This window comes from Lissotriton helveticus, chromosome 8, assembly GCF_964261635.1.
Source record: "Lissotriton helveticus chromosome 8, aLisHel1.1, whole genome shotgun sequence".
In the NCBI taxonomy this organism is placed as follows: domain Eukaryota; kingdom Metazoa; phylum Chordata; class Amphibia; order Caudata; family Salamandridae; genus Lissotriton; species Lissotriton helveticus.
The window spans coordinates 370,264,509-370,279,711 of record NC_136069.1 but is presented as its reverse complement, the minus strand read 5'-3'; the positions used below and the strand labels follow the sequence as shown (position 1 = coordinate 370,279,711).

General features: G+C 40.6%; 1 protein-coding gene across 1 annotated transcript in view; it reads left to right on the top strand.

Annotated features, from left to right (window-relative positions):
• The first annotated feature begins 715 nt into the window (after positions 1-715).
• Positions 716-15,203, top strand: part of STARD13 (StAR related lipid transfer domain containing 13) — a 987,444-nt gene continuing 972,956 nt past the window's right edge. Inside the window, exon 1 of the mRNA XM_078657165.1 lies at positions 716-1,590. Coding sequence (XP_078513291.1) covers positions 820-1,590 — 771 coding nt within the window. The 5' untranslated portion in view covers positions 716-819. The remainder of the gene's footprint in view (positions 1,591-15,203) is intronic.

Sequence of the window (15,203 nt, the reverse complement as noted above, 5' to 3'; positions counted from 1 at the left end):
AAGGAACAAACCTCTATCTATCTATCTATCTATCTATCTATCTATCTATCTATCTATCTATCTATCTATCTATCTATCTACCATCTATCTATCTATCTATCTATCTATCTATCTATCTATAGATATATAAATATACAGTTATCTAAATACATATATATATATATATATATATATATATACATATATACATATATATATATATACATATATATATATATATATATATATATATATATATATATATATATATATATATATATATATATATATATATATATATATATATATATATATATATACAGATAGATAGATATAAATAGATAGAGAGATAGATAGATAGAAATGTATATATATTTTTTTTTTACTGTGTAATTAGCTATTGTAATGAAACAGCCAGGTTAATATTCCTGACAGATGGACTTGCAGAAACAATCTGGTCTTCGTATAAAGGGAATTTAACACTTGCAAAAACATGAAAGACCAATCTTGTGTGACTAAAGCAAGTATGGCTTCTCAGAAGGGTTTTGGAGGTCTTTTTGATTTTTGGATGCCTTAACAAAAACATGTGTATTTAACATTTGAATGAAGCATTTGTATTATTAATGGTTTAAGATATCTTTAAAATTAATTATTTAAATAAATGGTTCAAAGGTAAACCAATGCAGTGGTAAAATATAACTAAATTTGCTTTCTGGATTTTAGGAACAAACTCTGTTTCCTGTGTGTGAAGCTGAAGTCATTGACACTGGTGGCATGGAACAGCTATGAAGGCAAGGCAGAAGTTCATGTTATAATTCAGCATGCCAAAGAGACCCAAGCATGTTAAACTTCCCAGATGGATACATGAAATATTCTGGAATGGAACCCCATTCGTCTGAGAGGGAGGTTGAGTCTGGTGCTACTGCAATTATCCACCGCTCCCAAGACTCTACAGAATGCACCAGTGCAACAGAACAGACTTCAAGTAGAGGTGATGTTCTAAAGCTTGAGGATCATACTATCTCATTCAAATGTGACCATTCAATAACAAGTTCTGCATCACCAGTGAAGGATTCAAAGCCGACATTTTGGTTTGGACTGGTGCCAGGAGGAGCCACTGCAGATGGTCACCCAGGAGTAATGCTTCTACCTGGAGATTTACTGTGCTCTCTGGGATGCAGACCTGATGCTAATCAATTTTTCTGTTCAAGGCATATGGAATGTCAAACCACGCTTTCATCAAATGAGGGATTGTTGGACACAGAAGGAAGAAGGCATGATTTCCGGGTCATTAAGCACAAGCCAAGTGCTATCACATTCCCTGATTTCCCACACTCGTCTCAGAGCAGTAGCTCAGACATCCCTGTCTGTGAAGTTTCAGGTACAGAGACTTCTTCTTCTGATGAAGACGATGACGACGATGATGATGTGTTCACGGATCTGCCTCAGTATGATGCATATTTCAATGGCATATATAAAAAAGGCAGCCCTCGATGGAATCCGTACAAGGAGGAAGTTGCTGCTTCGTTGGATACCTGTCATTCAGAAATCTGCAGTGGGTCCTCGGAGGAGGGGGCGAATGTGGATGGCATGGCGAAGAAGACAATGGTGGTAAGGAAATTCAATGCTACTCTTTCAGGATAACACAAATGGCAGACAGAGCTGCATTGCACTGTCCAGCAGAGTCACTGATGAGTGTAAAAAAGAACCAATATGACCCATACAATGTATATTGAAGTGTACGTTATTTGCTTTGCTTGTGTTTGGGCCTAAAGTACTAGGTGTAAGATATGAATGCATGTGGACTTTGTAAAAATCATTCATTCTTAAACTTAATTCTTACATTTGTCAAGTAAAATGACGTTTCCTCTATTAAATCCTAAAAACGTTTTTAACAAACGATGAAGTCGCCATTCAACAGCCATGGCCCGATTCACAATGAGCCTTATTCAAAAAGGTAAACTTACACTTTCGTATAAGTTTATGGCTTTTGGCTATTCATAAAAGGATTTCAGAGCAGTATCTTATGAGTGCAGAGTCCCCGCACATAAAAAGTTCTATCTTTTTATGTGTGCAGAGACTCCGCTCTTGTAAAGGTACTTCTCGATAAACCATCCCTTTGTGAATAGCAAACAATCGTAAATTTACACAAAAGTGTAAGTCTACCTTTGTGAATCAGGCCCCATATGTTTAAATGTTGAATTAATGTCTGATGTTTTGTAATGCATTACATGCTGGTGAGGGCCCATATGACTGCTGTAAATGCTTTTATTCAATATTTTTCTGGATGTATGCAGTATGCCATGATTACAACACAATACTAAATTATCATTAAAGGTGTAGATATAGGACAAAGATTGTTTTGAAAAGATTGTCACAAAAGTCTTTAGAGCAGGGGCGTAATGCAGGCCCCCAACCCTTCGGAGGCCACCCAAACCTTAAGGGGGACCCCATTCAGCCCAAAGCCAATGCATATATGAGATAAGGGAGAATCAGAAAAGGGCCCCTCAACACATTTTGACGGGGGGGCATCATTTTCTGTTATTTCAGAAGGAGTCCTAACTTTACTGCTCCTAAACTGAGAAAAATCCTCATTTTAAGACTTTCGGTATTCACAGAAGGCAGTTAGGAGTGCTAAAGTTAGGAGTACTAACATTACTTCTCCTAAACTGAGGAAAATCCTAATTTTAAGACTTTCGGTATTCACAGAAGGCATTTAGGAGTCCTAAAGTTAGGAGTTCTAACTTTACTACTACTAAACTGAGAAAATCCTAATTTTAAGACTTTCGGTATTCACAGAAGGCATTTAGGAGTCCTAAAGTTAGGAGTCCTAACTTTACTGCTCCTAAACTGAGAAAAATCCATTTTTTAAGACTTTTGGTATTCACAGAAGGCATTTAGGAGTCCTAAAGTTAGGAGTCCTAACATTACTTCTCCTAAACTGAGGAAAACCCTAATTGTAAGACTTTCGGTATTCACAGAAGGCATTTAGGAGTCCTAAAGTTAGGAGTCCTAACTTTACTACTACTAAACTGAGAAAAATCCTAATTTTAAGACTTTTGGTATTCACAGAAGGCATTTAGGAGTCCTAACTTTACTACTCCTAAACTGAGAAAAATCCTAATTTTAAGACTTTCGGTGTTCACAGAAGGCATTTAGGAGTCCTAAAGTTAGGTCTCCTAACTTCTGTGAATACCGAAATTAGTAAGTGCCTTCTGTGAATACCAAAATGAGTAAGTGCCTTCTGTGAATACCAAAATGGTAGTAAATTTAGGATTTTGTCTTAAGTTAATTCTGTGAATCTGGCCCTTAGATATGTTAGCAGGTCACGCTAAGTCATGTTTTAAAGATTCCTGTTCTTTTAGCCTGTACCATTTGAGCGCTGGGGTGCTATTCATTTTGAAAGCCTGTGGACTCTTTGTGAACTATAGTGATTTAGTGTTATTGTGCACCGCAGGGAACATGCGAAGATATTTTAAATTCAAGTTTCCTGAGTGTTCCTTTTGAGATATGACTCTTGATTCAGTGATCTGTACTTGTCGTCTCTTCTGATATTGTTTCTTGGTTAGTTCAGTGTTTTTGGCATTGCTATAAGCTGGTTTCATTAGTACAATGGATCAGACTATGTCTATGTATTTACTTCTTTAGGTATTTTCATAGTTCGGGTATGCCTCTTTAGGGGCAAGTTTCAGGGCTAGGCATTTTGATGCTGAACTTAGTATTTTCATTAATTATTGTACATGAATGAGCAGTGGACCCTTTTGCTGAACCCATTACCTTGAGGTGAACACATTGACCAAAGTCTGAATCAAATATCCACTGTATGTTTCAGTCCATTTCTCGTTGGTACCGGTTATTAGAGCACGGAGAAAGGCCAAGTTAAAGATTGATTTTTTTTGCATAATATTTAAATTTTAGCTCTTTGTAGAGCGAGCTAGTTCTCCAGTATCTGTTGCTGATTGAGAATCCAGTGGTCTGAATTGCACAATGTACTGCGGGAGCTCACTGATTTTTCCCCAAGTGATTGAAGGTGGCCGTGGGTATCACACATTTGGAACTTCAGAATGGGACATTTGATGTCCACTGAAGAGCGCATTCACTTGTGGACTTGTAGTGATTTAGCATGGAGCCTCCCTGCATGTGGTTACTACTAAAATTTTGTTATCCCTTTTGATATTTTAACATAAGTGGAAAAGAAACCTCTTTCAGGGCCATTCCCATGATTTACATATCTTTAAATGTATAGCCCGCTCTGATATAGGTTCAGATTACAGAAATTACTGTTCTTGACATTGTTATTTGTTGGACTGATATAGCAAACACAATGACCTCTCTTGCCAAACTATTGATTATCCTAGTTCGGTCCACCAAACATTGGTAGGTTTACTGCTCCCACACACAGACACACATATCACATCCGCGAACGGCTGTAGCTTTCCAATTACATGAATGTCCTTAAAATATTGGCAAGTCCATATTTGCTAGATCTGTCCACATGCTAGTTCATCTAAAACAACTGCCATCTTCTTACAAGTAAAATAGCAACTTCGTTTTTCTGTTTAACTCTATATTGTCAACAATAACAATAGTTGTGAACTATTGAGATAACCACAGTGTTACCTCAGTACAAACATGCACAGGAGGTGACACACATCTGAAAAGCAGCCAGCTGGTCTCTGCACTCAGTCAGTGTTGAACTCTTTTGGACTAGAGGGGCTGTAATGATGGACACTCTGCCCTTTCACTCAAATCGATTTCTCATGACATGTGAAGACCCAGCCATACAGCCAAGTCCACCACTACCGGCCAGTATTCTACACTGTGTTTTCTCCTCATTTATTTTTGGATGCTGTATTTCTGTAAAATGTCAAACACAAAACCTGTGCTTAGCGAAAACATAATGCAGTAGAAGAACACATTATCAAATGACAGGACGTGCTTGGGTACTGGCAAACTCATGAGGATCTGCCTTTCTGGACAGCAACACACTGGTCAACAGAAAACAAAGATATCATCCGAACACATATACTAAATATATTTTAAATACATAATGAGTAGAACAACATAACCAGATTGTCAGGTGCATCCCAAACATTAAATAGCACCAATTTAGCCATGGCAAAAGCATTTATCAAACTTCAAGGTTGCCCACAAAGCAAGATACAAATGTATGAAAAACACATAATGGTGTACAATATTACCCCCTTTTAGTGTTACAACTTCTTTACTCCACATTGGACCTGCTTCGGTTATGTTCCATTTGAACACAGTCAATAAACTATCGTCCATGAATACTGGTTAATACACTGTTAAATTAGAGGAGGTTAGATATGAAAAGGCCATTCATAGATACCTTCCCCTTATGTAACATATCATCCATTGATATACTTCAGTCTCTGAAACACTACCAGATGAATGTTCCTAACTGACCATGGGCCATTCGTAGGTAGAGTAAATAAGTGCCTCAAATTTAATACCATATGTCCTGATCCATAATGATCCAATAGGGACCATGGAATTCTAAACTAACTGAGTTCAGTATTTTCTTCAGCTATAGAGAGAAAAGAAATGCCAGAAATAAACAGGAAAACGCTTTTGAAAGAAGTATTTATTTTAATATCAAGGGAAGGGGCTAGGTGGAAATGGGTGAGGTGAAATGAATGATGGGGTATGGAGAAAGTATGTATGAAATAAAACTTCTACCAGCAAATGTTGCAGAAAGATGAAGCTGTCACAACTTGGTGAAGTTGTTATGTTTGGCAACTTTGTGTGATATCTCCTAGGTCTCACATTTACTGCTAAAATGCGTTCTTTCCGGAAATCTTTCCAACAGTCTTTTTTTGTAGGAGAATTCTCCCATAAAAAGCTGATTTTGCATGTTATTGTTACCTGTAAAACATACTGTATGGATGACAATTCACCTGCTTGCTACCAAGATTACCTGCCAAAGTTGCTCATTTAAAAAAAGAATTCCAGTGGTTGTCAGATTTCAAGTTTGCAAAGTAAAAAGTGCATAGGAATGTTATAGTCGGAGATGCAGTGGGTAGAACACAAGTTAGGGTTGATTTTGCGAACAATGAAGCATTTGCAAATTTGAGAAAAGCAGTGAGAGTTGAGTTATAATTTCAAGGCAAGGTATATCGAAGGGGGATTTTTGATTCCCATTAGGCTAGGCAATTTCTTTGATCTGTTGTGGTTATTTTTTTCAGGTAAGCAAGTAGGAGAGAACAAAAGGCCTGATTTAAACTTTGGCGCATAGGAATTTACTGTCAGGGCAACAAAGTAAAGCACTCTGTCGCCCTGAGGGAGTACCCATACACCAAGTGTAGAGATGTCTGCCAGCCCACATACACCTCTTGCATTTGCCAGCACAGCTTTTCTTGCACAGCGATTCCTGCAAATTCTTTGAAAGTCAACATGATGGAGATGCACGTCAAAATTTCAATTTTTTTATTTTCAAAAACAAAATCCCAAAGCAGCATTTTGTTTTAAAAAAATTAAAAAATCACAACCCTCTCACCATGGGAGTTTTCTCCCATTCTGTGGAGGTCATTTTACAGTTTTCACTATTCCTTTCAAGCAGGTTTTACTTTGCTGTGACAGGCAGGTGGATAAATCGCCAAACCTCTGATGGCCATTACTCTTCTGGGCTGCCAAAGGTGTATGGCGGCAGCACAGAAGGAGAAGTCTCCGTTGTTGACATACTGAATGCCCATGTGACTCTAAGTGCGGCATGGGGACCTTCAGTTTGGTGGAGAGAATACTCTATCGCTGGTGCGAATAAGTACCCTCTACGCCAAACCCTAAATGGGGCCTAAAGTCTATCAAAACTAACATGGTCTTTACTGGGCATTAAGAGGGGCTCTTCAAATTTGTGTTTGGGGCAGCAAGCATTCCGCAAGGGGGAGTAGGTGGATGATGAATGCTTTTATTTGTAGCAGTGAATTATCGGGCACTGTCATTCAGTCAAACTGTCTCTTCTTATAGAGGAGCAGAAGGTTTAGATACTTATGATTGTATTTGCTGTTTGGCGTAAGGAACAGATGATATAAGTGCTTATCTTGGGTTAAAATATATCAAAGTAGGGCACCGAAAGAAAGCACCTGATTCTGGCTCTTTCCTGCTTTTAAAATAAATGGAGACTTTTACTTTTGGAGGGTTCCAACAACTGGGAACAAGTCCACAAATATCCTTTTTCTTCTACAGTTTACTGGATTCCACAGGAAAGACAGTTGACTTCCTCAGGACCTTCATCAGGAACGTGTACGTTTATTTGTACCTAAGGTCCTATGAAGCAACGTGTAACACCAGTCCTCTTACTAGTTCTTTTCACACATTTGTCACAGATCTCCAAAGTGTTGCCAGTAGCATACTAGGTATAATAATTCTCTGGAACTGTTTCAGCAACATCCTCTTATCCATGACTTCCTGCACTTTAGGCTCTCATGAGACATCGTCTCAAGAAGGCAACAGACAAAAGCCCAAACTATCCTGTGGGTCTGTTCCAAGTTTTGACTCTCCTGATTCTTAGACGTAATTCCAGGGATTGATGTAAATGTAAATTGATACTTGTATAGCGCACTACTCACCCGCAAGGGTCTCAAGGCGCTTGTACGAATACCGCTGTGGAACCCATCCTGGCTTTCCCTGTGAGGTGTCCACTCCTGAGCACTCCCAAGGTGGAGGCCAGGCATCCTTAGCGTTGTGGGGGCCGTTGTGGAGATTAAGCAAGCTATTACCCAGAGTTGCAGAGTGGGACTCCATGATTGGAATAGGCACCGAGGCGAGAATTATCAGGTCCGTGGAATTTTTGAGCCCAAGACCCGCCGAGGCAGGGAATTGAACCCTGGTCCCGGGCTAGACCTCTGCATCAGGGACTGCCGCTCTAACCATTGAGCCACACTGGATTCAAGCCCGAAATTGTAACAGCACTTTAACTTCCCTTCAGCAGGCAGTAAGGATTCTTCTCAGCATCTAAAGGTATTGACTTCCTCTTAACTTCTCAGTCCTTTGCCTATTATGAAGATTTATTTGGACACTATACGGGTTCTTAAAGGGCACTACTGGCTATCCATTGGTATGTACGTTTTTACCAACCCCTAACTAGTTTCCAAAGTCCCACTGTCACATTTCCAAAGGTATGTTGTATTTCCTGCTCTGGGAGAGTGATTTATTGCAGAACATTTCTCTGACTACATAAAAGAGGAACGTGACAAAATGTGTGCTTGCATCTTTATATCACATTTATCTTCATATATATGGCACTATTTCCGAATCGATTTGGGCATGGAGTAAAAAGGATTTAGAAATAATAGAAGGGTATCTTCTGCACTCGGAGATATTTAATATTTTGTATTTTTAACAAAGATGACTTACATTTTAGGATTTAAATTCAGCTTCTCAATTTCAAAGCCAGAATGAAAGAAAGAAGGGCATAACAATGTATTTGTCTGATTCTTCTGTGGAGTTTGAAATCGGCAGAGCATTTGCTATTCACGCAGGAGCACATCATATGACTTTAAAATGATATCTATATTAAAAAGATGAAGGTGTGGAAAATTACAGTTTGCATCAAGGTAAAAAATAACAAGCACTGGCATAGCCAATAGGTCTCGCTTTTGGGACCTTATAAGTATTTAGTTATGTAGCACAATATCCGTGGTGCAATAACATCAACTGTTGCATGGCTAAAAACGTATAAGGTCCAAAAGACAGAAGTCTAATGGCTGTGCCAATGCTTGTTTTTAGAGGCCAGGCATGCAGTTTTAAATGTAGGCTGGTAAGAAAGGTGCCACCCCGAGGGGCAAGGTCTAGAGAGAAATAAGATAGGAAGATAGGTGAGATATAATGAGATAGCACAAATAGAAATGTGAAGCACAGAATGACAGGTCAGGTAAACAAAGTAGCGAGGCAGAGAGGCAGGTAGAGCCGATGGGATGAAAATTGGAGGATATGAGAAATAGAGAGAAAAGAGGTACAGATGAGGTAGAGAGATAAGGTAGATACCGAGGAAGGGTGAGGGAGAAGTAGAGAATGGTGAAATAGGGAGAGAGACAGAGGTAAGACAGATGTATTAACGAGCAAGACATTGAAAGCAGAGAGAGTGAACGGAAACAGTGAAGGAGATAGAAAGAGAGATGAAAGCAAAGGGAGAGATAGATGGAGAGAGATGAGGCCGTGAGTTGTGAGGCAGAGAGAGAAATAAAAGAGAGAATGGTGAGGTAGAAAGAGGCATGCGAGATGTAGAGAAAGGTAAGGTATAGATGGCAAAAATGATAGAAATGGTAAGATAAAGAGAGATGAAATTAAGAGGGAGGTGAAGTAAATGGAAGAGAACAGAAGGGGGATGAGATGCAAACAGAGCAGCAGGATGCTGAAAGAAGAGAGAGAGAGAGAGAGAGACAGAGAGAGAGAGAGACAGAGAGGGAGGCACTTGAGGAGAAGAGATGGGCAGAGAGCTGACCGAGAGCTAGAGATCTAGAGGTTGGATCGGAGAGAGGTGGCAAGTTGGGGTCATGAGCGGTAAGTGCTGTGGGGTACTGAGGTTTATTGAGAGAGAGGTGTGACATACAGAGAGTTTAAAGGTAAAACAATAGTGTGGTAGGTACGTAGCCATGTATAAATAGAGAGGTAAAAAGGGAGTGTTTAGGTAAAGGAATGAGACATGGGACAGAACGGTGGACCAGAGAAAGAAATGTATTGGGTGGTATAGAGAATTGACAGCTAGTCACAGAGTGTGGTATGTAGAGAAGTAAGTTAGAGAGAAGGGCAGGCATTTACCGCTATATGTATCAAGCTATTTAGCATTCGCAAAGGCCGAAATTCTGCGAATTTCGGCCTTTGCGAATGCTAAATAGACAAATGGAATGTATCAAACAAGTTTGATGCAAAATAAGGATTAGCAAAATTTGCTAATCCTTATTTTGCGATTGCACTTAAGGAATTGCAAATTTTGCGATTCCTTAAATGCAATGTATCAAACAAATAAAATGCAAAAAATGCCATTAAGGAGTAGCAAATTACCACCAACTTCTAGTTGGTGGTAATTTGCGAATTCTTATCAAAAATCTTTTTTGATAAAAACCAAAGGTGCCATATGACGCCCATACATGCCCTTAGGGCATGTATGTGCGCCATATGCCCCCAAATGTCTTTTTCAGGGGTGCAGCAGGGTGTTCTTGAGACACCCCTGCACCCTTGGAAACATCCCTAATTTGCGATCAGCAAAGTGCTAATTGCAAATTGCACTTTCATTCCTATGGGCCTCCTGGCCCATGGAAATGAAGGGGTAATTTGCGATTGACAATTTGCTAATCTCAAATTAAGGAATGCTAAGGAATCGCTATTGGAAAGCGATTTTGTACATACATACCGTTTTGCATTTCCTAAATAGCGATTCCTTAAAATTCGCTATTTAGGAAATGCAAAATGGTTTGTTGATACATATAGCGGTAAGTCTCTAGTCAGGTAAAGAGAGTTCATTTACAACAAGAGAGGAAGAAGGAGAGACGAAGGAGGGAATTGTGAGTAGAGGTGGGAGGTAGAGAGGCAAAACAAACAGGAGCTAAGAATAAGTTAATGGGAGGCAGACAGAAAGTAGAGAGGTAAAGAAGGGTTAGCAAGACAGGGAAAGGGATGATAGAGCAAGATGTAGGTGAGGTAGAGAAAGAGGTGGATAGAGAGGTTGAGAATTGTGGGATAGGTAGAGAAAGGACTTGCTTCAACGTGTTTTTATGAATCCAGGTGGAGAATGAAATAAAATACGCGATTTAAGTTCATGGGAAGAAAACACAACAATGTTGCCAAGTATTTTGCTTGTGATTGCTTTTTTAAAGCCAGAAGCCGCCGAATCCTGTTTTTTGGCATTTTTACTGAATTACTGTTGTGAACACCAGCATCAAAGGAGTCATTCATCATTGCAGAAAATAGCTTTGCAGAAATTTCTCTAGTGTGCCCAATGTGGCCAACTTCCTAGTCGGGAAATCTGGGGCTTTCGAGTTTTGTTCGATATCTAGAGTGACAAAACCCAAAGGATGGAATCTCCTCATATACCTACTACAAGGATTCTCATCGAGATGGTGAAACGAGAGACATTGACTGTAACCTTTCTGTAATGAGTGCCAGTCTTAAAATGTACACCATTTCTCATTTCTGTTCATTGACGGATATGGCGGTAGAGCGTTCATGTTCGGAGTTCTCATGCATCCCTAGCCTCACCAGTTGGTTACAACGGTGTACTGGCTGCAGAGGCTGCATTAGCTTTATAAAGATCCGCATTAACACTACAAAACAATGGCTGTGCACATCACTACCCATGAGGCACTGAGGGCGGAGCGAGTGGGTGCGCTGCAGCAAAAGTGAAAGCAGCTGCAGGGTCCCACGAGTTTAAGGGTGCCCACGCGCGATGCGCTGAGCGCATGACGAGAGAGGTAAGTCAGATGGCACCTCTGCTCGTAACTGTGCGCGTAACCGCACGCTCGAGGCCACACAGAAAGCGTGTGGTCGGATTTTTGAATGCCCACTTACTAAAATTCTCGCCTGAGTAAGTGGGCATTCCAATGGCTATTCCAATATGCTGTATGATCATCTGAGAGAGAAAGCTTTCCAAGAAGATGACCAACATTTTAGCAGCACTTTTGTACTCCACATTAATGCACATATTTGTCTTTTTGATAGCTCTTCCCTTGTTTTATGTGCCACTGCAATCATGGCCTACGCAAGTCAAGTAAACCTAACTGTAATCAGGAGCTAAGGTAGAACTGATGCTTGAGATACGATTTTAATGCATTATATGACTTGGGTGTCATTTTATCATGGACTAGTGCTTCCCCCTTTTATGGAACTTTTGAACATAAACCTTAAAATCAATACACAATGCACTACCTGCAATTAAAATGTTTCTAAGGAGGACCAAATCAAAATGCTTCTCCTTGTTATTCGAGTTTCTTATCGACGTTTGTCATTGTAATTGCATTTATAATACACTTACTACCCCTTACATGACATTGAAGTGCTTTACAGTGAGTAGTACACTACTCCGCAACTCAGGGTTAGTGCTTAATCCAATGGTTATTCGTTATTTATGGTTATTGGGATTAATCATGTGCTTTTAAGGTAACCCATTCAGTGGGGTGAATACATAGGCTATCGGTGATTAAGTGCTGTTAGGTTGAAGGAATATGGTTAAAAGGGAGATAGGTTCTAATCCATGAAATGAGATGTTATGTTATGTTAACAGAGTTTGTAGATCGCATTATACTCAAAGGTGTCAAAGAGGTTTGGGAGGCAGTGTGTAGCAGTTTGTAGTGGTTATTGGGATAACTAAGGGGATTAAGATGAAAAAAGCTATGTCTTTAAGTACTTTTAAAAAACAGAAAAGGATTCAAAACCAGTGATATGGGAAGGAAGGGTGTTCCAAAGTCTGGCAGCAGCCACCGAGATGAAGCGATTTCCCTTCCGAAACCTGGGTATTATTGCCTTGTTGTGGAAAGGGAATCTGCGAGGTCTGATAGGGATGTGCCAGCCAAAAAGTGAGTTGAGTTTACTGGCCCTTTCTGAGTCAGGGCTAGAATTGTCATACAGAGAGCTTTGAAAGTGATCTTTTGCGTGATCGTGAGTCAGTGGAGGGAACGCATCTCATCCTTGACCGACACATGTCTGAAAATATTGAGAACTAGACAGGCTGCAGCATTCTGGGCGATTTGGAACTTCTGAAGGGAAGACTTCAAAATGTTGATATATTAGGAATTGCAGTAATCCAATTGTGAGTTGACCTGGGCGATAATAACAGATTGGCAAAGTTCTAGGGAAATGCAGGGAAAGATCTTCCTCAAGATCCTAATAATGAGGAAGCAGGAACTGGTGGTATGGCTAAACCGAGTGTCAAAACGTAAGGTGTTATCAAACAAGACACCCAGGTTTTTGGCTGATGTGACCAGAGTAGGAAGGGGCCCACACTACTTCGGCCACCAAATGTTAGACCAAATGGATTCCTGTGTGTCAAACACTAGAACTTCAGTTTTATCTGCATTCATTTTTAAGCATTGACCTTCATCCACCTACTGATACTAGTCATACATTGACTGAACTTTTCTGCTTCAGAAGTATGATCATTGGAAATGGACGTGATGATCTGTATGTTGTCTGCATATGACAGTCCATGGAATCCCCAAGGAGCGCAGCACTTCTGCCAGGGAAGCTACATAAATATTAACAAAGTGTTGGGCTAAGGGGTGAACCCTGGGGCGCTCCACAGGGAAGGTTAAAGGCTTCTGCCCTAAAGTCCCAGCAGCTGACAATTTGTGTTCTGTTGGTTAAAAAAGAGCAAAGAAACTTCAGGGCGGTACCATGTACACCGACTTGCCATAAACATTGGGTCATTCATCACAGAGAGATGGTGTCAAATGCTCCAGATAGGTCAAGCATTACCAGAATGCCAACCGCCCCTCCAAGTATACCTGATGCCGGATATTGTCTGCGGCCACAATTAGTGCTGATTCTCTGCTCTGGCCACTCCTGAACCCATTTAGTGAGGTGTCAAGAACCTCATGCGTCTCAATAAATTTGATTAATTCCTAATTCAGGAATTTTTCAAATATCTTTGAGGAGCTGGTAACAGGTATATGGGGCAGAAGCTTTTCAAATTGTTTGGGTCTGCACTAGCTTTTTTAAGAAGAGGAGTCATAATTGCCTCAGGAAGATTCCTGATTACAGCGTGAGGTTGTAAACAATCTGCAAATAGTTGGCAATCAATTCAGGGGCAAGATGAAGAGTCTTGGGAGAACAAGGGTCCTATGGAGATCCAGATTTTAATATAAGTAGTAGGTCCTTGGTTTGTTGCAAGGAAATAGAGGGTAATTCTACAAGCTGATAAGGCTGAGAGCAGCTAGTAGAGGTTTCAAAGACAGGCTCATTTTCAATGACCAAATTAAAATTTGCGTGAATATCCAGGATTTTGTCCTGGGAATAAGGTTCAGCTCTGTCGCAGAAGTCTTGAGATGGCTTCAAGAAGCCCTGGGAAGGAGGAGTGGATAGCTCTTTGACTGCATTAAAGAGTAGTTTGGAGGAGTTGTTGGTTAGCATGCTTTTTCCCTTTAAAAAGGTGGGTTTAGCTGATTTAATGGGTAATTTATAACTCAGAAGGAGGGCTTTGTGCTTCTCCTTTTCAGCTGGACTAGGATCAGCTCTTCATTTTCGCACTTGTCTACAACGTTCCTGTCTTATTCCCTTGAGTTCATCAGAAACCAGGGCATGGAGGGGGTACATCTAGTGATCCTTTTAACCTTCATGGGGGTATAGTATCCAAGGGACTCACTGACCCAGGCGTGGAAGCCTTCTGCAAATGGGTCTCCATGTCTGACTCTGGAAAGGTTAAGCAAATGTTCAAGACTTTCCGAGGTAATATTTCTCAGAGTTCTACGAATAATGGGTAGAGGAGGATCTGAAGTTACCCTGTGAGGAGGCTGCGGAAGGAGGACTGTAAAGGTGATAGCTACGTGGTACCCAACTAAGGGGAAGAACAGCACTGATAGTTAGGTCACTATGGTTGGTGAATATGCCATCAAGGGTATGGCTGCCAGAGTGAAAAACCGAAGTTAGACATTAGATCAAGAAGTGAGGCAGTGTTTTTGCTAAGATGAAAGTTAAAAGCACCTGAAATAGTAAAGTGATTTTGCATCAGGAACGGCTCCAGGGTCTTTTTCCAGGTCTCAGGGAACGTGTTCCCGGGTGGGGGGTTATTAGGAGGCCAAACAGGATATTGTTGGCTGAAAGTTTGAGCCTAAAGAGGGCTACGTCTGTAGAATCTTCTTCACACCTAGCCACAGGGTCTAAGGTGCAACGGAGTGCATCGCCCGCAATAGCAGTTAGTCCACCTCCTCTTCTAGGTCGGGGCCAGAATACATTCTTTGGCCCAGGATTCAGTATGGAGCAGGCAGTCCAGGGATAGTGCCAGGATAATGTCCAAACGGCCCCCACCCGGGGAATTGCCCGGTGCCCGCTATGGCCAGTCCGGCCCGGATGATGTCATGGATTTCTGTTTTATGCTTAATAAGGGAGCGTGTGTTTAGCAGAGCGCCTCGAAGTGCCTAAATATCAGCGCTGAACTTCGTTTCTGTATGCCCGTGTTCCCCTAAAGCTGATAATACAGCGCTGTTAGAAGTATGACAATGTTTTAATTTAAAATTGCAGTTGAGGCACTTTACTCTTTCATTGTTAAGGAGATT